Consider the following 22,368-nt stretch of genomic DNA (forward strand, 5'->3'; position numbering starts at 1 on the left):
CCGGGGAGGGGGAGGCGAGGGGGTTCCCGGACATCCGAGTCCACCGGGGGAGCTGTGTGCCGCGGCACGCCTGCAGGGGACCTGCCACCAGTATGCCCAGTTCCTCCAGTACCCACCCCCAGTGTGCCCCCTTTATCCCCAGTCTGTCGCAGTACAACAGCCCGCTATCCCCCAGTCTCTTCCAGGCGTGCTCAGCTGGCTCCAGTGTACCCCCATTGTCCCCAGTCTCTCCCAGTGCATTCCAGTCCTCCCCCACTATTCCCCATGGTGTTCCCAAATCCCTCCCAGTCGCCCTGTCCCTCCTACTGCATTCCAGTGTCACTCAGTATCCCCCCAGTGCCCGTTTAAGCCTTGCAGTGTCCCCTAGTATGTCCCAGCATCCCCCAGTGCCTCGGAATGCATCCCAGTCCCTCCCAGTGTCCCTCCCCAGTGCCCTCCAACATTCCCAGTGTCTCCCAGTATGTTCCAGCAACCCCCAGTGCCTCCCAATGTATCCTAGTCACACTCAGTGCCCCCCCAGTGTCCCTCAGTAGATCCCAGCCCCCCGCAGTGTTCCTCCCCAGTCAATCCCAGTCCATTCCAGTCCCCCCCGTTGCAGTCTGGGCAGAGACGGAACTGCCTGGGGCCCTGGGAGGTGCCACCTGGGGGTGTCCCATGTCATCCCCCAACCCCCCCCCAGCCTGTCCCCTCCCTGGGGATAAAGTGGCTTCAGTCACAGCACTGGGACAGACTGGGACCATGGGAGTGCAGTGAGTGGGGACACTGGTGGGCGTGGGGGACATGGGGACATATGGGACATGGGGGCACATGTGGGACATGGTGGACACAGGGGAATATGGGGGACCAGTGAGGGCACGTGGGGCACATGGCGGGAAATGGGGGGAGATAGGGTGGGCATGGGGGGATGTCCTGGTTTAGGACAAATTAGGGGAAGAATCTCCAAAAGGAGCCCCCTAAGGAACAAGCTCCCCAAACTCCTCCCCCTCCCCCCACCAGGTTCGGGAAGGATTTCCTCAGGGGAAAAGTGGAAAAAACTTGTTTATTTAGTAAACACACAGAAAAACAATCCCCAACACAAGAAAAAACAGCCACGGGTGATGTAGAAAACTTCACCCGTCCGAGTGGATGTACAGCCTCAGCCGATGCCGGGAAGGGCAGAAAACGCGTATTTCTTGTCACGGACAGACGTCCGGGGGTTTCTTGATGTCCGGATGGTATTCCTAACTAATAAGGAAAAATAAAGCGAAGCAAATAAAAAAAAAGGAGGGGGGGGGGGGGGGTGGTGGGGTGGTGCGGTGAGGCCAAGCAAGCACCAGAGCAACTACCAAGCCAAGCCGAGCTGAGCACAGGGGCCAGAGAGAGGGGGGCCAGCTTGCAAGTAGGCGCAGCGGCAGCGGCTGCCCATGGGGGAGGGACGCTGCCTAGCTAGACAAAACAAACCCTCCAGGCATGAACAGCTCATGATTTGGGGATACAGAGCACTGCAACGTCACCCCAGGACAGGGGGTCTTTGGGGATGTCCCGGGTTGGTGTTGTGTCTACTTCTCTCCCTGCCCCCCCCACCTCGCTGTCTGCACGGAGCTGCCTGCTGCCGGTGCCGCTTCTCCCCTACCCGGGGGAGGCCCAGGTGTGCTGCTTGCCTTGCCCGGGCCGCTGCCGGTGTCCCAACTTGCTTGCTGCCCCCGGCTTCTGCTGCCCCGCTGCTGTTTTTTTTCCCCCTCCCTTCTTCCCCTCATCTCGAAGATCTGTACCGGCTCCGGACGGGGACCTGAACATCAGAGACTGCCTCTAGAGTCTGCCAAAGAAGCTTTTCACCCTTCCCAGCAGTGACTGTCTGAGCTCGTCCATCCTCGCTCACTTTGGTGAAAACGTTTTTGTCATCTGAGATTGTACTTTCCTTGCGCTGGGGAGTGTTTGTTTGTGTTCGTTAATAAATAGGTTTTTTCCACTTTTCCCCCCTGAGAAAAATTATTTCCGAGCCCGGTGGGGGGGAGAAATTGTGGGGGGGTTTATTTTCTCGGGGGCTCCTTTGCAGGCTTTCCCCCAGTTTTGTCCTAAACTTGGACAGGGGACATGCAGGATATGGGCGGGCACCATTCTGAGTTGTGATCAGAAGCCGATTTTATTGAGGATAGAAAGGGTTCATATAGGGTATACTTGTATGATTCTTAATTTTGGTAACAATTTCCTATTGGTTATACATTCTTCAAGACATCCATTACTTGGTAATCATTACAAAGTTTCACAACTTTCTTGGTCACTTCCACCCCAGGGAGCGCTTATCTTGTGTCTGTCTCTCCCATGGTTTTTGCTCAATAAGGCCTAATATATCAGGCCCTTTTATCAGTTCCATTGTATGCTCTATTTTTATTTCCCATACGGGACATTGGCGGAGATGTGGAGGGACATGGGGAGATATGGGGACACTGGGGACATGGAGAAGATGAAGAGGTCACAAGGGACATGGGGACATGGTTGATGGGGAACCCCTCCTACTCCCACAGGCCCGGACACATGAAGGTCCCCCCTTTTACTGATGGATCTGGGAAAACAGGGTAAGCCGTAGTGACCTGGAAAGATGACAATGAATGGCAAACACTAGAAGGTTGCTATAGTGGATCACCTCAATTAGTGGAGTTATGTGCTATAGCCATGGCTTTCCAATGTTTTCCTCATATTCCCTTAAATATTGTGACCGATTCTGCCTATGTTGCAGACTTACCCAAAGACTGGACGAAGCATTGCTAAAAGAAATTGATAATGCCACACTATTTGAGTGGTTAAAAACTTTGTGGCATACAATCCAAGCCAGAACTTGTCTCTATTATATACTGCAAATTCAGAGTCATACAAACTTGCCAGGAAGGTAATGCTTGAGCTGACTGGCTAGCTAGCGCTGCCTGGACAGCGCCATAATCAGATATGCTGGCACAAGTGAGAGCATCACATGCCTTTTTCCACCAAGGTGTTAGAGCTCTACAATTCCTGCTAACAAATACAGAGTCATGCAGTATTGGTAACACTTCTGCTGAGTGTCAAGGCCACTCTGCGCCACTGCGGATGGGGGTTAACCCCCATGGTTTGTGAGCCTTACAAGTTTGGCAGGCAGGTGTCACACACATTTTGGAGTTTGGTCACCTAAAATAGGTGCATGTTTCAATAGACACTTTTTCATCTGCCATATGGGCCTCAGCTCACACCAGAGAAAGAAGCCATGATGTCGTGGCACATTGGCAATTGGCCTTTTCTAGGCATTCCCATACTATAAAAGCTGATAATGGCCCTGCGTATGATTCACAGAACACTTGACAGTTTCTGCAGCTCCGGGGTGTGTCTTGTTGGTGTTCCTTATTCCTCTAATAGGACAAGCCATTGATAAGCATGCTCATGGCACTTTAAAGTGTATCCTTGAAAAACAAAAAGGGGGAATGTGATGAAAACCCAGATCAGAGTGGCCACAGCTATGTACACTTTAAATCACCTAACAATACTTACAAATTCCCAAAATCCTGTCATTTAAAATAATTTTTGGGGACACTGGTGTCCCCTGTTTATAGTGTCCCTCCATCCAAATGTCCCCTGTTCCCTGTGTCCCTCATTGCTAATGTCCCTCATTTCCAGCATCCCTCATTCCCCCTGTTACCTCCGTTCCCAGTGCCCCCCATTCCTGCTGTCCTATTCCCACTGTCCCTCACTCCCTGTCTCCTGTTCTCAGTGTCCCCAGCTACCAATGTACCCCCTTCTCAATCTCCCCTGTTCCCAATGTTCCCCATTGCTGTTGTCCCCCATTCCCATTACACTCCATTCCTGGTGTCCCCTATTCCTGCTCTCCCCTTTTCCTAGAGTCTCATATCCCACCCCTCCCTGCCCAGTTCCCAGGGATTCCTTGCAGCAGGTTTCCTTTCTGAGCGCTCCTCACCTCCAGGTGCATGTCCTCAGCCATAGCACTTCATCTTCTCAGGAGCCTCTGCTCCAGCAGCACCTGGGCACAACATACCTCAGAAGCACCTCAGGGTCACCTCAGGCTCTCCCCAAGGGCTCTTACCTCAGGGACATATCACTGTTTTGGTCACCGTATGGTCATGGCTGTGTTGTGGTTTTCTCATGGTCATCTTTTGGTAACGACTGTCTCTTGCCCACAGTCATCTCAACATCTCATGGTCACATCAACTGATTGTTATCTCTGTTGATTTTCCCCAGTGAGACATCATGACACGAGCCCTTGGCTGGTCCCTGATGCTGATGGAGCAGGTTCCATGGGGTGGTGATGTGTTTCCAGCAGCTGCACATTGGCCAAAGTAGGTCTGTGATATTCAGCATTGACACGATGAAGTATCCCAAGCCCAGTCACTAAGTCCAGGAAGACAGGTAGAACAGGTTGCCCAGAAAGGTTGTGGCTGCCCCATCCCTGGAGCTGTTCCAGGTCAGTGGGATGGGGTTTGGAGCATACCCAGGCTCCCACTTCTACTCGGCCTTCACTGCAGCCACCCTCACTGGGAAAGTGGGGGGGGCCTCAGCCTGAGCACCTCCCACCTCCTCCCTGCCCAAATTCTGCTCTCAAGGAGTAATGGTGGGGGGGGAAGGGGGGCAGGTGGGGTCCAGATGGGGAGCGCTGGGCACTGTGGGCCCTCCTGGTGCCTGGGGAGTTCACCAGCAGAGCTGATTCGGATTGGCTGGGGGCTGTTGGGGGTGCTGCAACCCCGGCTATGGGAGTTCCTGAGTGGGAGCCTTGGACTGATGGGACACGGTCTGGGGACACGGGGGAGTGGAGCTGCTCAGACCCCTCAAGGCTCAGGGAATAGGGCGATTTCAAACCCCTTCACAGCCCCACAGCTTTCCCCAGGGACCTCTCCAAACCCCCTCACAGCCTCCCACCCCGAGGTTGTTGTCCCAAAAGAAGTTATTTCCCCTGGTGTGCCTGAGGCTGATCCCACCCAGAGCTGAGGGACTGGATTTAATTCAGTTCGGTGCAGGTGGAAAATAGCCAAAGCCAGTCCATGACTGACAAAATTGCTCCCTATTTCTGTGTTTCAGTAAACAACAGCATCTGTGTTCATTGGCTACAAGTTACCTGGTTCTCTTACTAATTAGTGTTCTATCTTCAACTGGTTAATAATGCTTCTCATGCTAATTAGTGTTTCTCTTCTGTGGGGTCAATGGGTATTTTGGGTCAGTGACCATGGGATAGTGCACCTCTGGAATTACCTGCTCCCCAGCAGGAGCTGATTCCAGCCCAGGTGCTGAGTTGGCTTTGTTAGTTTCTTCCTTACCTTGGGAATACTGCCAATGCCTCTGTGGCCTAGAAATTCGGCATCTCTGTGCCCAGGATCAGGAAACCTTGCTCTGCCCAGGCTTTGGGAACCTCCCTGGGGCTGGGACCATTGGAGCCCTGAATTTTAAGGAGACAATGCAACCAAAGTGAGTTATCTTTGTAGCCTGGACATCCACAGACCTTCATGGGCTAGCACAGGGAGATCTTGGGAGGACATGGAACAACACAGTGAGATTCAAGGGGTTGCAGGGGTGAGACAAGGGGGACATGGAGGGGCACAGTGGGAACATGGGGTGGGGGTGATAATCTGCTTCACATTTCCTCCTTCCAGCTGAGTGAGGCTCATGTGATCCCAGCATCAAAACAGCTGCTGAAAAGTCACCTTTCTCCCTTGCTTTGTCATCCCTCCATTTCCTAAAACTGTTGGGTTTTTTCAGGTTATTTTTATTTTTATTCCTTTTTAGGCAGTTTTCTCCCCTGTGCCTGAGCATCTCCTCCCAGGACAGCTTTCAGCAGCTGCAACTCTGCCCTTACCAACAGCCCTATGGGAGCTTGCTGGTGGATCTTAGAGCTGCAGGAGTTGGGGATTTTCTTCCTTTAAAGGTGTTTTTTGGGTGCAATGGAGGCTCAGAGCTGTGTGGCAATGGAGGCTCAGAGCTGTGTGGCTTCTATCTGGCAGATCCACTGAAACTCCTTGCTGCTGGCCTCAGTGGTGACCTAATTCCACCTGATCATCCCAAAGGCTCAGCCAGGGGTCTAGTGGGAACCACCAGGCACAGAAGGTCACACCTGGGGATCCCAGGGGGTGGAGGGGATCTGCTCTTCAGGTAGGTCCAGTCCCTCCTGCTCTGGGCAATATACTAGCTGATCCAGAAGTTATATAGAAGTCTCTGCAGGCTTTTATGTAGCAAATCCTGGTTCAGGGAAAGGACAAGTGGTAACGGCAATGTGCCACAGTAGTCACCCCAGAACAGGCTCCATCCTCATCCCAAAAATGAACCCCAGTGGTGTCCCCCTTGCTCTGCCACAGGGCACCTGGGGAACTTGACTGACCCCAGGCTTCTGGGAAGCCCTTCACCCTGGGAACACCTTCATCTGGGGCCTGTCCTCCATCCCCAGTGCCATCAGTTCCTTCACCAGCAGTGTGGCCCCCAGACTCCTGCAGTCCTTGTGGCTCTCAATCCATGGTCTGTATCCAGCCTTTTGGGGCTAGCTAAAAACAGAAGCCAGACAAAATTAAGAGAAAAAAAAAATGGTTATATTTATTGAAGGGCCTTCAGGTACATTTTGGACAGATGAAACTCCCAGGGACTACACCCGAGATGGACCATGGGTCACAGGTTTTCATACTTTCATAAGTTTGGTCCATTTGCATACTGGGGATTAATCTTTCAATTACAGCTTCAGGTAATGAATTAATTTACCCCAAGTTTGCTCCCCCCAATTCACTTTTGTTTACATCTTTCAAGGCCTGAGACAGTAAGGTGTCCTTACTACACCTGTAGTTCCAGGGATTCACAGGCCTAGAAAGGGATTGTTTTGTCTGACTAAAGTGGGAAAGCAGCAACTAACATTACATATGGAATTTAGAGTTATACACTAAAGAATTTCAGGATTACAAATATATGAAAAATATAAAAGCTAAAATTCTAAGGTGCTGCATATAGGTAAAACCTTATAAAATAACGGCCTTGTTACCTTTGTAAAATCATGGCTCAGGCCTGCTACTTCAGCTAAGCAGAAAAAGACTCTGGGAAAGTGACTCAGCTGAATTAGAGGTAGAAAAACAAGTTATGTAACCATCACATGTTTGCATCAATGTTGTATGATGGTTGGTTGAATTGTATTCTTTGTACATAAATGGAATGTAACCGATAATTGGCTAACTGCTTAAAAAGGCCTGGTTTCTGTAATAAAGTGCCTCTTCTTTGCAGCTGCCTGGGGACTCTGCGTCACTTTGCTTTGTACTTTAAGGCATCAGAGACCCAATAGCACTTGGGTCTGGCCAGCCTCCAGTCCCTGGGGCAGAGCCTGCACACCTCACCCCCTGAAAGACAGGATCAGTGCTGGGTTAAGCCAATGAGAAGTCCCCTGCACACCCAGAGAAGGATAAGTGTGTAAGTCCCATTTGCTGCCCAGAGACATCCTGAGCTTCACTTGTCTCCAATCAGATTTTGCGAAAGCTGCTGGATCAGAGACACCTTAGGCTTGGGGCTGTTACCTGGCAGCTGTGACAAGCAGAGGACTTTCCTCAGCTCCCAGAGGGCATTCTCCAGGGTGGTATTGCCATCTCCTATGCATCTGCTCCCATCTTTGCTGCTTCCAGAGCTCTCTGACTGCTGGTGGAGAACTGCAAGGAAAGGGTGAGCAGAGGAGAGGCTCCCTTGGGCATGATGCTCACCAAGATCCACCTGCATGTGGCTGGATTCTCACACCAATCGGGAGCTCAGAGCTCTCCTCTCATCCCTACCCCCATCTGTCTCCTCATCCCCTTCCTCCCCTCATTCCAGCTCACTCCAAACTTTTGTCCAAGCCAAGGCACCTCATGAGGGGTCAGATTGGTCTTGGAGTCCCAACCTAGAGCAGACTCCTAGAGCCTGTCTCCTTTTGGGGGCTGGGCAATGCACTTATGAGCTGGCACCATGAGCTCATCCCCTGCTCTGCACCGTGGCTTCCTGCTGGTGACAGGATGTAGCCCCTCTGAGGTGCCACTGTACCTCAAGTGCCAATGCACCCAGGCAGCACAGAGAGCCTCAGAGCCTCTGACCCCGTGGATGGGGCCCCTCCTGATCCTGAGCTGTACCCCTGATCTGAGCAGCCCAGAGGTGTCTGACAGACAATTTCATAGAGCATGTGCAGGAAGCAGGGGTAGTAAGTTCAAGCCCGAGGAAGTTTTCTGAGCCTTTATTAAAATGACCACCAGGAGGCTGACAACCACCTCGTGCAGAAACTGTGCATGTGACACAAGGGTTAACATAACCATGTAATTAGAAAATATGTTACAATATGCAAGTCAGGAAAATATAATGTGCACATTTAAAAAAAAAAAAAAAAGTGTAAAAGCTAGTACTGTGTGAAGAATAGACGAGTGAGTTTGTGTCATTCACTCCTGGTGTCAAATAAACAAATACCTGCTCTACAGGCCCTATACTGTGGAGGACTGTTTTCTTGCTTGGTTTTCAAGCACCACTGCTGCTGCCAAAGCCGGGCAGGACTGGGGACAGGGAATGGACACGGGGGACAGCAAAGGCTTTGGGGCTGCAGGGATGTTCACACTCGGGCAGTGCCAGGACAGAGCTTCAGCCCGCAATTAACCCCAAGGGAAACGCTGGGAAAGGCTCCATTTCAGCCTTTCTTTACTCATCGCTGTGAAGGGACCAAAATAAAAGGGGAACAAGCAGGGCCTGACCCCTTCTGCTTTGGAAGGAGCCCCATGCCTGGGGCTGTGAGAAACCATGAGGGGCTATGAGGAGCCATGAGGGGCTGTGATGGGCTGTGACAGGCTGTGACAGGCTGTGAGGGGCTGTGAGGGGCTGTGACAGGCTGTGAGGGGTTGTGAGGGGCCATGAGGGGCTGTGAGGGGCTGTGAGAAACCATGAGGGGCTATGAGGAGCCATGAGGGGCTGTGATGGGCTGTGACAGGCTGTGACAGGCTGTGAGGGGCTGTGAGGGGCTGTGACAGGCTGTGAGGGGTTGTGAGTGGCCATGAGGGGCTGTGAGGGGCTGTGAGGGGCTGTGAGGGGCCATGAGGGGCTATGAGGAGCCATGAGGGGCTGTGATGGGCTGTGACGGGCTGTGACAGGCTGTGAGGGGCTGTGAGGGGCTGTGAGGGACTGTGAGGGGCTGTGACAGGCTGTGAGGGGTTGTGAGGGGCCATGAGGGGCTGTGAGGGGCTATGAGGGGCTGTGAGGGGCCATGAGGGGCCATGAGGGGCTGTGATGGGCTGTGACAGGCTGTGAGGGGCTGTGAGGAGCAGTGAGGGGCTGTGAGGGGCTGTGAGGGGCTGTGAGGGGGTGTAAGGGGCTGTGAGGGGCCATGAAAGGCCATGAGGAGCTGTGAGGGGCAGTGAGGGGCTGTGAGGGGCTGTGAGGGGCTATGAGGGGCTGTGAGGGGCTGTGAGGGGCTGTGAGGGGGTGTAAGGGGCTGTGAGGGGCCATGAGGGGCCGTGAGGGGCTGTGAGGGGGTGTGAGGGGCTGTGAGGGCCATGAAAGGCCATGAGGGGCTGTGAGGGGCAGTGAGGGGCTGTGAGGGGCTGTGAGGGGCTGTGAGGGGGTGTGAGGGGGTGTGAGGGGCCATGAGGGGCCATGAGGGGCTGTGATGGGCTGTGACAGGCTGTGAGGGGCTGTGAGGGGTTGTGAGGGGCCGTGAGGGGCTGTGAGGGGCTGTGAGGGGCTGTGAGGGGGTGTGAGGGGCCATTAGGGGCTCTGAGGGGCTATGAGAGGCTATGAGGGGCTATGAGGGGCTGTGAGGGGCCATGAGGAGCCATGAGGCGTTGTGAGCAGCTGTGAGAGGCCTTGAGGGGTAAAAGGGTCTCTGAGACGCTGTGGGAGGCCAAGCACCGCATGGAACCAAGGGTCCATTGGACCAAGGAAATCATTCTTGACAGTAGAGAATGGCATGGAACCAAGGGGCCGTTGCCTCACACCAAGGCCTTGTGGAACCAAAGAGACGATGTGGACACTACGGAACGTCATGGAACAAAAGATCCATTCTGACACTGTGGAATCAAACAGATTGTTATTGGCAGTACGAAAGCTCATGGAACCAAAAGTCCATTGAATCATTGAGTGGTCTTATGAAATCATGGAGATCTTTATGACTCTTTGGGACCCATTGGAACCAAGGAGCCCATTGTGACACTGTAGGGCCTCATAGAACCAAGGAAACCACTGTAACACTGCAGGGTCTCATGGAAACAAGAGGCCATTATGCCACTGCGGAGTCGAGGAGAACATTGTGATATTGCTGGGCCTCATGGATACAAAGATCTGTTGTGGTACTATGGGGCCTCATGGAACCAAGGGGCAATTGTGATGCTGCAGAGATCCATGGTCCAAGGGAATATGGAGCAGATCTGGTTGACTTGGCCTCCTGGAGGCTGCCTGACTGGTCCAGCTGACCTTGGCATGTTGGCAGCTGCTTCTCATCTGCCCTGAAATCCTGGAGATCCGTGCTTTCCTTCTTGTGGGAAAGAACTGTCTTCTCCTCCAGGTGCCCGTGGCTGAAATTGGGATTCTATCCCTAAATTTGATTATATCCAAGGACAAACAGCTTTGGCTGATCTTGGCCTCTTGGCGGGGGCATCTCTCATCTGCCTTCAAAACACTGGGGGGGACTATACTTATCTTCTCATGGAAAAACATCTTTCAAGTCCAGACATCCATAGCCAAAATTGGAAATCCACCTCAAAATATTCAAGGATAGCTCCCAGAGAAAAGCAGAGAGGAATATCTAGGTTCCCTTGACTTCCTGAGGACCAGCTCTCATCTGTCTTGAAACACTGGAGCTCTACTCTCCTTCCTATGGAAAAAAACCTGTCCTTCTTGTCCAGAAACCCGTGGACAAAACTGGATTTGGCCTCCCAAATTCCGTCTATCCAAGGATTGCTCCCAGACAAAAGCTGCCAAGACAATGAATCTGGCTGGCATTGTCCTCATTGAGGTCACTTCTTATCAGCCTTCAAAACACTGGGGCTCTGCCGTTTTCTTCCTGTGTAGAAGACCTGTCATTCTGCTCCAGGCACCCATGGAATTCCACCTCCAGAACTCCACAAATATCCAAGGGTTGCTTTCAGACAAAGCTGCAGGGACAGATGGGTCAGGCTGGCCTTGGACTCTGGTGAGTGCCTCTGATCTGCCCTCAAAACACTAGGTTTCTGTGGCTTTCTCGCTATAGAAAAGAACTGTCCTTGTCCAATTGCCCATGGCCTCAAGCATATGACTGCTGTATAGGGACAAAGGAGCTCTGTGGTCAGTGGAGTGGAGACTGAGGACAGCAGAGGAGAGCCATGAGAGTGCGTGAAGGGTGATTTCAGAGATGGTGGATCCTTTTAACATAGTAGAGAACAGCTGGAGAAAGAAAGAATTAATGCAAAGGGCAGATGGGGAGGCCCAGACTGGGAAGAAAGAGAAAGGAATTCCTGACACAGGGCGGAGCGGTGGTGCAACACATCTCCCAGAAGGAGTCTGGAGCAGCCCAAGGCTTTGTGTGGCCAGGCAGAGGCTGGCAGGACGCAGAGCTGTCAGCAAAGGAAGGGGCCAGCGAGGTGGGGCAGCCGGGGGATGACAACAGCCTGCAGGGACAGAGGCGCAGGGCATGGACACCGTAGGACAGCCTGGGCTGCACAGGGCACAGGGATAGGCAGCAGCTGAAAGGCCCTGCCAGAGCCAACTGCTGCAGCACTTGGGCCATGGCTGCTGGCCCTGGGCCTGAGGCCAGCAGGGGACAAGTGAGCCTTGCTGTGCTGGGGCCTCATTGCCTCCTTGTCCCTGCTCAGCAGCCTGGCAGGGGCCGCCCAATGTTCTCTAGGGCCAAGGAGAGTGCACAGAGATTTGGGGGCTGTGAGTGCTGGCAGGGAAACATCAGGCAGGGAAACACCTGCAGGATGAAAATCTCCAGAAAGCAGAGAGAAGATCAGGCTATGAGAGAAAACAAAACCCTGTGGCAGGGAGAGTTTAGAGATCGCCATCTGATCCTCTGCAGTGCAGCCCCTCCTGTCCCTCAGCCAAGCTTCTGCCCTCAGGGCTGGGGGTCCAAGGTGTGAAGCCCCTCCTGTGCAGGCAGAGCTGCAGCAGAGCCGTGGGGCAGCTCTGCAGCCCCGAGCCCAGTTCCCTCTGCAGAGCACAGGGCTGGGAGCAGCTGCCCGGCACTGGGGGCTCTGGGAGGTGGCACAGCTGGCTCAGGGTGATGCTGTCCCAGTGCCCAGAAGGCTCTGTCCTGGCCTCTCCCAGCCCCACCCTCGCTGTGCTTGGCCTTGTTCCTGCCCTTGTGTGTGCCGTGGTTCCTGTGCTCTTGTTGTTGCTTTTGGGATCTCTGAGAAGGGAGATTCAGCTGCAGAGTCACCCCCTGACCTTTGAAGTCCTTTCCTGCAGCTGTGTCCCTGGGAACAAGTGCCCAGCTTTGCTGTCCCCTGTGGGGCTGTGGGCAATGCTATCAGTGCAGCCAGGGCAGAAGCTGAATTTCCCTTAATCCAATGCCATTATTGGCACTCTTCAAACTCCTACTGCAGATTCCTCCAAGCTGGGAGGTTCTCTTGAGGATCCAGAACGTCCATAAATAATCCATATTTATGCTATCTGAAAGACTCGTGGAGATGCACAAAGTTCTGTGATGGATAAAACGCTCTTGAGTTGGTGATCAGAGCCATATCCGTCCTTGGCTACAAATGTGGTGCTGAGATCTTGAGGAAGGGACAGATATTTGGTGGTCTGTGATGGATGCATCTGCTGCCAGCAGTGCCTGGTGATTTTTAAGGGAAACGTGGGAGTGTGATCATTCTTCATTTGAGAAAAGTGAAAGGTGAGGTAAATTCTGAACAGGATAGAATGCCAGACCAATCCTCCCCTCAGTCTCCACTCATCATCTTGCCTTGCAAAAGTTGCTCTGAGAAATGCTGAGAGTTTCTGATATCCAAGAATACCAGGAAAAATATGGGGGGAGCTTAAAAAACAAAACCCCCAGAACTCTTATACTGTAAAGGTAATCTGTGTGCTACACAGTTACTTACAGCCCCAGGGCTGGTGGCCTCCTTCCCCACCGTAGAGAGCTTTGGAGGGCTCCTGCTCCTGCTCTTGCCCTCATCATTCCCACCCCACATCCCCCTGCTCAGGGACAGCCACGAGCATCCTGTGAGGCCACCAGTCCCCATTCCCAGGGGATGGGGTCAGGACTTGTCTGTCCTGCTTGGCACAGCCCAGGCAGGGCTTTCACAGCCACGTTCCACACTCCATTTCCACCTGGAGCCTCTGGTGCCTCTGAGTTCTGCTTTCCCAGCCCCAGGGATGCTCTCCTTGTGTGCCCATTCCCCCATGGTCTATGGGCAGGGATGGCCTCCGTGGGGGCTGCGGACATCCTCAGCAACTTGGAGGCTGCTGCTGAATTTGACTGCTCCAGAGGCTTGTTCAGCCTTCAGCTCATGAGTTCAGGAATTTAGTGCCCCAGGGCTCATTAGCATTTCAGAATACCTTAACAAGCCAAGCCTCTGGGAATAATGTGTGTCTTCAGTTCTTTTGAGGTTAATTAGATTTCAGAAGTGTACTCAAAGTGCATATATTACATTAAAAAAACAATAAAAGAAGATTGTTTTTTTCCTGTTTATTCTTTTCCTGTTTATACACTGATATCAGCAATTTCCAATTGATATTGATCCCCACCACTTTCTAATGCAGTCTGAATTGATACAAGACAGGTGTCTGCCAAGGAAAGGAAGGTCTGGGAACCTTCCCAGAACGGAAAGAAATCCTCCTCTTTCCAAATTATTAAACTTCAAAATTGTGAGCCCTCAAGGTAAAAATATGGAAAAGGATTAATAGTTCTTCACTAGCAAATATACATATATATATACATATACATATACATATACATATACATACACATGCACATACACATATACATATACATATACATATATATATATATATATATATATATAATTTTTTTTAAATATATATATCTATCTGACAGAACAGAATAAACAAAGCCAAACAATCCCAGGAGTTCCCCACCCGCCAGGCTCCCCTTCCCACTTGGCTGCAGTTCTGGCCACACCTTGCAGGGGGCACTGGTGGTGCTGGAGGGCAGGGGCAGGGCAGGGGTGGGGCAGGCGCCGTTTTGTGGCCAGCAGGGGGCGCTCTGGTACCAGGGCGGGCAGTGATGGCGGAGAAAGGGACTGAGGGGAAGAACCCAGACTCGGCCCAGGAGGGCAGGGAGCAGGGAGGAGCAGGGAGGAGCAGGGAGGCTTTGGTGGCAGCGCTGAAAACCCCAGGGCAGCAATACCCTGGGCAGCCACACTCACTCCATCACCCACACAGCTGCTTTTAGATCCTGAACGGAAGGACAGCCCTGGCTCCACTCCTGCAGGGTCCCAGGTGAGTTCACACCTCTGGCAATATCTCCCAAGCTGCCAAGAGTCTGGGGGGAACACTGACAATTCCTGGCACAAATGGCCATGGGATACCCTGATCAACATGAGCCACCCCATGAGACAGGGTGGGGCCCAATGGTATTTTGTGTTGGATCCATTGCGATTTTAGGTTGGATCTACTGGGATTTGGGGTTGCATCCAGTGGGATTTTGTGGTGGATCTGGTGGGATTTGGTCTTGGATCCAATGGGATTTGGGCTTTGATCCAATGGGATTTGGAACAAAAAGGGCAGATTCTGGGAGAAAATTGGAAAAATCCCAATGGATCCTGAGAAAAGGAAGCTCATCCCAGTCATCCCTCAACCATCCCAAACCAGACGCATTTATTGATGGTTCCTGGAGATTCCCAGAGATTCCCAGCTACTCCAGAGACACCTTCAGCACTGGCCAGAAGTTTTCGTTGCATGTCCTGATTGGCTTCACAGGGCTGGGCAGGGGCTCCTTGGAGTTGGGATCCTCAGGAATGCTGGAGCCAGAGCTGGACACTGACAGCACTGCGATCACTGGTGTTTGGAAGATCCAGGGATCCCAAAGATGGATCCGCTTGGATTTCTCCTTCCTCTTCATCTCTTTCCTGTCTCCTTCTGCTCTTCCTCCCCTGGAGCGTGGAGTTTTGGCCCTTTGCATCTGGCACCGGCGCCTGGAGCGGTCCCGGCGCTGTCCGGCCTTTGGAGTCTCAGGATGATCCCTGGAAGGATCCAATGGGAAAGGTCATCCTGGGCTGGGGAGCACCAGGTTGTCCCCAAGCCCTCAGCCTCACTTGTTTGGGGACTTTTCCAACTTCTTCTTCCTCCCCTCGGTTTCCAATTTTTCCAACTTTTCAGACATTTCCGACTTTTCCAACTTTTCCAACTTTTCTGGCTTTTCCAGCTTTTCTGACTTTCCCAACATTTCTGACTTTTCTGACTTTCCTAACTTTCCCGACTTTTCTGACTTTCCCGACATTTCTGATTTTTCCAACTTTTTCGACATTTCTGACTTTCCCACCTTTTCTGACTTTCCCGGCATTTCTGACTTTTCTGACTTTCCTGACTTTCCTGACATTACTGTCTTTTCTGACTTTTCTGACTTTTCCAACTTTTCTGACTTTCCCAACTTTCCCAGCTTTTCTGATTTCTCTGACTTTTCTGACATTTCTGACTTTCCCGACATTTCTGACTTTCCCACCTTTTCTGACTTTCCCAACATTTCTGACTTTTCTGACTTTTCAGACTTTCCCAACTTTTCCAACTTGCCTGACTTTTCTGACTTTTCCAGCTTTTCCGACTTTTCAGACTTTCCCGACATTTCTGACTTTCCCACCTTTTCTGACTTTCCCAACATTTCTGACTTTTCTGACTTTTCAGACTTTCCCAACTTTTCCAACTTTTCCAACTTGCCTGACTTTTCTGACTTTTCCAGCTTTTCCGACTTTTCAGACTTTCCCGACTTTTCTGACTTTCCCAACTTTCCCAACTTTTCTGATTTCTCTGACTTTCCCGACATTTCTGACTTTCCCACCTTTTCTGACTTTCCCGACATTTCTGACTTTTCTGACTTTCCTGATTTTTCTGACTTTTCCAGCTTTTCCTTCATCCCTTCGGATTTGGACTTTCCTGACATTTCTGACTTTCCCACGTTTTCTGACTTTCCTGACATTTCTGACTTTTCCAGCTTTTCCGACTTTTCCAACGTTTCTGACTTTTCCAACTTTTCTGACTTTTCCAACTTTCCTGACTTTTCTGACTTTTCCAACTTTTCAAACTTTTCCGACTTTTCCAACTTTTCCGACTTTTCCAACTTTTCTGACTTTTCCAACTTTCCTGACTTTTCTGACTTTTCCAACTTTTCAAACTTTTCCGACTTTTCCAACTTTTCAAACTTTTCCGACTTTTCCAACTTTCCTGAGTTTTCCGACTTTCCCGACATTTCTGACTTTCCCACCTTTTCTGACTTTCCCGACATTTCTGACTTTTCTAACTTTCCTGGTTTTTCTGACTTTTCCAGCTTTTCCTTCATCCCTTCGGATTCGAACTTTCCTGACTTCTCCTTTTTCCCCAGTTCAGTTTCCAACATTCCTGATTTCTCCTTCCTCCCCAATTCAGTTTCTGAATTCTTTTTCTCCAATTGAGTTTCTGACTTTCCCAGTTTTTCCTTCCTCTCCAATTCAGTTTCTGACTTCTTTTTCCCCACTTTGGTTTCTGACTTCCCTGATTCTTTTTCCTTCTTCCCCAGCTTTGTTTCTGACTTCTTCTCCTTCCCCTTCCTCCTCTGGGTTTTCTGTTTTTCTGGAATCTCTTCCTCAGATTTTTCCTCTCTTCCTGATAGTCCAGAAACTGTCTTTGGAACTGAGAAGAAGAGGTCAAGTCAGAGGTCACATAATTTGTCCCATTTCTTCCCTTTCCCCCATATTTCTCTCTTCTTTCCCCATTCCTTTTCTTTTCCCCTTTTCTTTCCCATTTTTTATCAATTTCTTTGCTTTTTTCCTCATTTCTTTGCCTTTTCACTCTCAATTCCCCCTTTACCCTTCCCCCATTTTTCCCATTTTCCTTGATTTTTTCCACACATTTCTGTCTCCCAATTTTTTTCTTTATAATCCCCGAAATTCCCATTTCCCCCACTTTTTTTACTTTATTATACCCCAAAATTCCTATTTTCCTCATTTTTTGCTATTTGTTTCCTTTCCCCCATTCCTTTACTTTATTATCCCAATTAATTCCCATTTTCCCAATTTTTTCAGATTCCACCTTTTTTTTTTCTTTTTTCCCATTTATTTTCATTTTTCCCCATTAAAAAAAAATTAAATTACCTTCTCTGCCTCTCCCAGTTTTCCTGCCTTTCCCTTCTTTCCTGATCTGTGGTCCCAGATCACCCCTGGGACGTGGGGTCTCCTTGGGGAGGTTCTGAAGGCTCTGTAGCAGCCGCACCCTTGAAAGTGGTGCCTGGACCATTTCCCTCTCGAATCTGGGTGGGAAATACCATGATCACCCTGGAACCACCCTGGAATCACCACAGTATTCCCCAAATCTACATCATTTTCCCTCAATTCACCACTTATTCCTAAATTCACTTTTTCCCCCCAAATCCGCCATAGTTTTCCTTAAATCCGCCACGTTTCCCCCAAATCCACCTTGTTTTTCCCAAATCCACCTAATTTCTCACAAATCCACCGTAGGTTTCCCCAAATCCATACTATTTTTTCCAAATCCACCATTTTGCCCAAAATCCACTTTTTTCCCAAATCCTCAACCTTTTTCAGAAATCTACCATAGTTTTCCCCAAAATCCACTGCATTTTTCCCAAGTCCACCTTGGTTTTCTGCAAATCCACGTTTTTCCCAAATCCTCCATTATCCTCAAATCCACCATAGTTTTTCCAAATCCATCTTGTATTTCTCCAAATCCAACACATTTTCCTTAATATACTATGTTTTCCCCCAAATCCACCATGTTTTGCTTAAATCCACCCTATTTTTTCTCAAATCAATGTTTTTCCCAGTTCCACATCTTCCTTAATCCACCTGTTCTTTTTCTACAATCCACCACATTTTCCTCAAAATCCACCTCATTTTCCCAAACTCACCATGACTTTCCCAAATTAATCTTTTTCCCCCAAATCTCTTTCCCTCCCAAATCAACCTCATTTCCCAATTCCACCATGGTTTTCTCCCAAATCCTCCTTACTTTCCTCCAAATCCACCATATCTTCCCCAAAACTCCCATCTCCCTGTAATCCTCCACATTTTCCCAAAATCCACCACAGTTTTCCCAAAATCCACCATCCCCCAGACCCTCCCAGGGCGGAATTCCTCAGGCCCTCTAAATCCAAGGAATCTTGGAGTGAGTTGGGTTGGATCCCATTCCAGTCCCATCCCAGAGCCCCAGGATAGTCCCTGGACGCACTCAGGGAAGATGATGATGGAGCCAAATGAGGTCAGAGCAGCCACAGGGACTCCCCGAGGCACCACCATGTCCAGGAGCTCCTGGATCTGTAGCAGAAGAGAACAGGGATGGGACTTTCTCCATAGGGATGAGGAACTCAACATTAGAAGACCCCAAAGATAGTGGGATCTTCCCATGGATGAGAAGCTCAGTGTTGCAGGAGCACCAAGATGGCTGAAACTTCTTATCATGGATGAAGACAGCAGTGATGGAAGACCCCAAAGATAAGGAACCGAGCATTGCAGGAGCCCCAAGAGGACCCCAAAGATGCTGTGACCGCCTTAACATGGGTGAGGGAACGTTGAAGGATCTCAATGTGGATGAGGAACTCAACAATGAAGGAGACCGAAGAGGACCTCAAAGATGTTTGGACCTCCTTCATGTATGAGGAAATGCTGAAGAATCCCAAAAATGATGGGATTTCCTCAACATGGCCAAGGGACTTAAGAATCCCAAAGATGGCAGGACCTTCTCCCCATGGATGAGGTAATTTTAAAGGACCACTCCACTCTCCTGCCCCCATCCCCTCAACCCCCTCACCTTGAAGACGCCGTTTTCCAGGTTCTCCTTCCCGGCCACTGCCTCCAGGAAGTCGTGGTAGAACCTCATCCGGACCTTGCGCCGCTCCACCAGCAGGACTCCAATGTCCCCCAGGACCAGGGCCACGTCTTCACCTGTCCCCAAGCACCGCGACAGGAGGGACATAGTGGCCTGGAGGGCACCCTCCACCCTGCGCCGGGGCAGTCCCAGCACTGCTGCCACTGCAAACGTCCGGAGTGAATCCAGGTTCCCTGGGAGGACATGGAAGATGGTGGGGATTTGTGGTATCCTTGAGGGGTTTGTGGTTTTCTGGTTGGGTTTGGGGGATTTCTTGAGGTTTTTATGGGATCTCCTTGTGGCTATTGTTGTCCTCATATTTTTTTCTTAATGTCTTAGGATGTTTTGGAGTCTTCTCAGAGTGATTTGGGGTCTTGAGGGATTTTCTTTGTCTCCTTGTGGTATCTGGGGTCTTCTTGTGGTTTTATGGGATTTTTCTCATGGGTTTTTTTGGTGTCTACATGATTTTTGAGTTTTTTTTTGACATCTCTGTAGAGGCTTTGGAGCCTTCTCATGTTTTTGGGAGGGTTTCTTGTAGGTTTTTCAGGTTTTCTCATATTGGGGTCTTCTCATGGGTTTTGAGGTCTTCTCATGGTTTTATGGGGTGTCTTTCTATTTTTGTGGGTCTCCTCACTGATTTATGGGATCCTCCTTGATTTATGTGCTTTTTTGGGGTGTCCTCATGATTTTTGGGGTCCTCTTGTGTTTTTTTGGAGTCTCCTCAGGGGCAAAAGGGTCACCTGATGGTATTTTGGGGTCTGCTTGAGATTTTTGGGGTTTTCTTGTGGTTTTTTGGGAGTTCCTTGTGTTTTTTTGAGGGTTTACTCTTTTTTTTTTGTCTTACTATGCATTTTTTTTGGGGGGGGTCATGATTTTGGGGGTCTCCTCATGGTTTTATGAGGTCACCTTCTGAGTTCTGGGCTCTTATAGTGGTTTTTAGCGTCTTCACAAAATTTTAGGGGTCTCCTAATGGGTTTTGGGGTCTTGTGGTTTTTGAGGACTTCTTGTTTTCTGGGTCTCTTTTTGGTTTTCTGGGGTCTTCTCATGTGGAGATTTGGAGTCTCCCCATGTTTTTGGGGTTCTCCGTGTGAATTTGGTCATCTTCTTGTTATTTGGGGTTTTTTTTTGGTATCCTCATGGTTTTTAGGGGTTCTTCTAATGGTTTTTTGGGGTCTTGTGAGTTTTGGGGTCTTGTGCTTTTTGGGTGTCTTCTCATGGTTTTATGGGCTATCCTTGTCTTCTGTGGGGGGTCTCCTCATTGTTTTATGGGACCTCCTTGTGGTTTTGGGATCTTCTTATGTTTTTTCAGGTCTCATGGTTTTTTGGGGTCTTGTCATGCGCTTTTTTTGAGGTCTTGTAATGTATTTTTGGGTTTCCTCACATGCTTGGGCGTGTTCTTGTGATTTTTGGGTTCTTCTCATGGGGCTTTTTAGAGTATCTCTGTGGGTTTTGGGGGTTTCTCATGGATTTTTTGGGATCTCCTCTTTGTTTTTTGGTGGAATTCTCCTTGTGATTTTTGGGATCTCATGTTTTTTTGAGGTCTCCTTGTGGTTTTTGGGATCTCCTCATGGACTTTTAAGGTCTCCTCACATTTTTTTGGTTTCTTCTCACACCTTTCAACTCCCTGTTTTCCACCCCCTCCCTCAACCCTCTACCTCCATCCATGTCCACCTCAGAATCTCCATGGTCCTACCAGGCCAGAATTCCCAGTCATCCATCAAATTGTGGCTCTGGACCAAATTCCTGGCCAGGCAAAAAATTGGCTTCCATGTTGTCACCTCCACGTCTCCAACCTGCACCCGCCAGGGAACCACATCCAGGGCACCGAGGGTTGGGATCCACACCCCCTGCAACCAGAATTTTGGCAATTTTGGGGTCTGCTTCCCCCCGAAAGTAGAATTTTGGGATTTTGAAGTGTAAGTTTGAGATTGTGGGGTCTGTGCCCCATGTAACTTGGAATTTCAGGACCTTGGGATCTGCACCCTCTGCAAGCAGAGTTTTCAGATTTTGGGATCTGCTCCCCTCTGGAAGTGGAATTTCATGATTTTGAAGTGGAATTTCAGGATTTTAGGATCTGTGCCCCCTGAAAAAGAGATTTTGGAATCTGCACCCGCTGCAAGAGGAGTTTCAGGATTTCGGGATCTGAATGCCCTGAAAGAGGAATTTCAGGATTTTGGAATGAAGCAGAGGTGATCTCGACCCCCAGGAGGGAACATGGCAGGGGAATTGGGGTGACCTTCTTCCGCAGCAGGAGCTGTTCCAGGATGAAGTCAGCCACTGCATCCCAAATTTTCTTCCACTCTGGGAATTGAGGAAAACTCAGTCAGGGTGGGTCCCAACAGATTCTGGCATTCCTGGGGTCCAGGAGGTGCTGGTACCTTCAAGGATGGTGGCTGAAGCAACCTCTGTCCTCCCCCAGAGCTCCACCTTGGTCCTCCTGGCAGTGCGAGTGCAGGAGCTCATTCCGCACTCCCTCGGGATGTGGTATTAGGATGTGGGATCAGGATGTGGAGTCTAGAACATCCCACCACCGGACTAGCTCCCATTGTGTCCCTCAAGGATGCTTGGTCACTCAGCTGGTGGCACTGTGACTTCACTGGGGCCTCTGTGATGTTGTGGTGACATTGCGGCGACAGGGGTGGGGGATACAAGGATGAGGCAGGGAGAAGGCATGGAATATGGAATGGGGGACATGGAATGGGAGACATGGAGGGTGTGGGACCAATGGGATGGGACATGGGATGGGGCATATGGGGGATGTGGAATGGGGCATGTGAAATGGGGTCAGGGGGGATGTGGGGGAAGGGGATGGAGGACATGGGAGATGGGATATGGAATGGGGGCCACGGGATGGGGACACGGAATTGGGAACATGGGAGATAGGGGGGAATGGGATGAGGGACATGGGGGATGTGGGGGATGGGGGACATGAAATGGGGGACATGAAGTGGGGACTTGGAGGATGTTGGATGGGAGGCACAGAATGGGGGACAAGGGAGACATGGGGGACACAGTTTCCAGGTGTTCAAAGACATTACAATAAGCAGACATAATGACAAAGCAATTTTTATTATCAGGTCCTTACATCTGGTCAATGCCCAAATCCTGGGATAGAGATCACAGTTGCTTGACTTCACTACCATCCAGTTCTACATCGAAGCCGTGATGTTTCAGCAGAGAGCAGAAGGGTCACCAGGGGCTTTCTCAACTGGCGGCTGAAATCTTTTCACACATCTTGCAGCTCACCTGAGAACAGGGATCAAGTGATGGTCTCTGGCCCTGACTCTTCCTCCTGTTGTGAGGGCCCTGCCTCCTCTTCCTCCCTCACTAAGGGATTGGTGCTGATTTGTTCTTGGATTTCTTCTGTGTAGCAGCCACTGCTCCTGGCAGGGGCTATTCCCCTGGTTCAGGAGTGCCCACGGTGCCTGTTGTTCTGCT

At 50.4% G+C, this 22,368-nt stretch overlaps 1 protein-coding gene and 1 long non-coding RNA gene across 3 annotated transcripts; both read right to left on the reverse strand.

The window, feature by feature from the left end:
* Window positions 1-1,022: 1,022 nt before the first annotated feature.
* On the reverse strand, window positions 1,023-1,385 carry LOC130266092 (uncharacterized). Its single transcript, XR_008842738.1, has 2 exons — window positions 1,326-1,385; window positions 1,023-1,224 (listed from the first exon to the last, which is right to left on the reverse strand). It is a non-coding gene; the product is annotated as an uncharacterized LOC130266092 (long non-coding RNA).
* Window positions 1,386-14,713: 13,328 nt separating this feature from the next.
* Window positions 14,714-21,492, reverse strand: LOC130266075 (coiled-coil domain-containing protein 81-like). Of its 2 annotated transcripts, none has more exons than XM_056515393.1 (7): window positions 21,309-21,492; window positions 21,167-21,231; window positions 20,624-20,777; window positions 18,874-19,124; window positions 18,295-18,380; window positions 17,202-17,356; window positions 14,714-15,101 (listed from the first exon to the last, which is right to left on the reverse strand). In XM_056515393.1, the coding sequence occupies exons 1-7, from the start codon at window positions 21,391-21,393 to the stop codon at window positions 14,977-14,979; spliced, it is 921 nt and encodes a 306-aa protein (XP_056371368.1). In that variant the 5' UTR covers window positions 21,394-21,492; the 3' UTR covers window positions 14,714-14,976. The 2 variants fall into 2 exon arrangements, with proteins under 2 accessions (XP_056371368.1, XP_056371367.1); XM_056515392.1 differs by having other exon boundaries at window positions 14,714-16,740; window positions 21,309-21,481.
* Between the last annotated feature and the right edge of the window lie 876 nt (window positions 21,493-22,368).

The sequence above is a fragment of the Oenanthe melanoleuca genome, unplaced genomic scaffold (assembly GCF_029582105.1).
Source record: "Oenanthe melanoleuca isolate GR-GAL-2019-014 unplaced genomic scaffold, OMel1.0 S001, whole genome shotgun sequence".
NCBI classification, from domain to species: Eukaryota; Metazoa; Chordata; class Aves; order Passeriformes; family Muscicapidae; genus Oenanthe; species Oenanthe melanoleuca.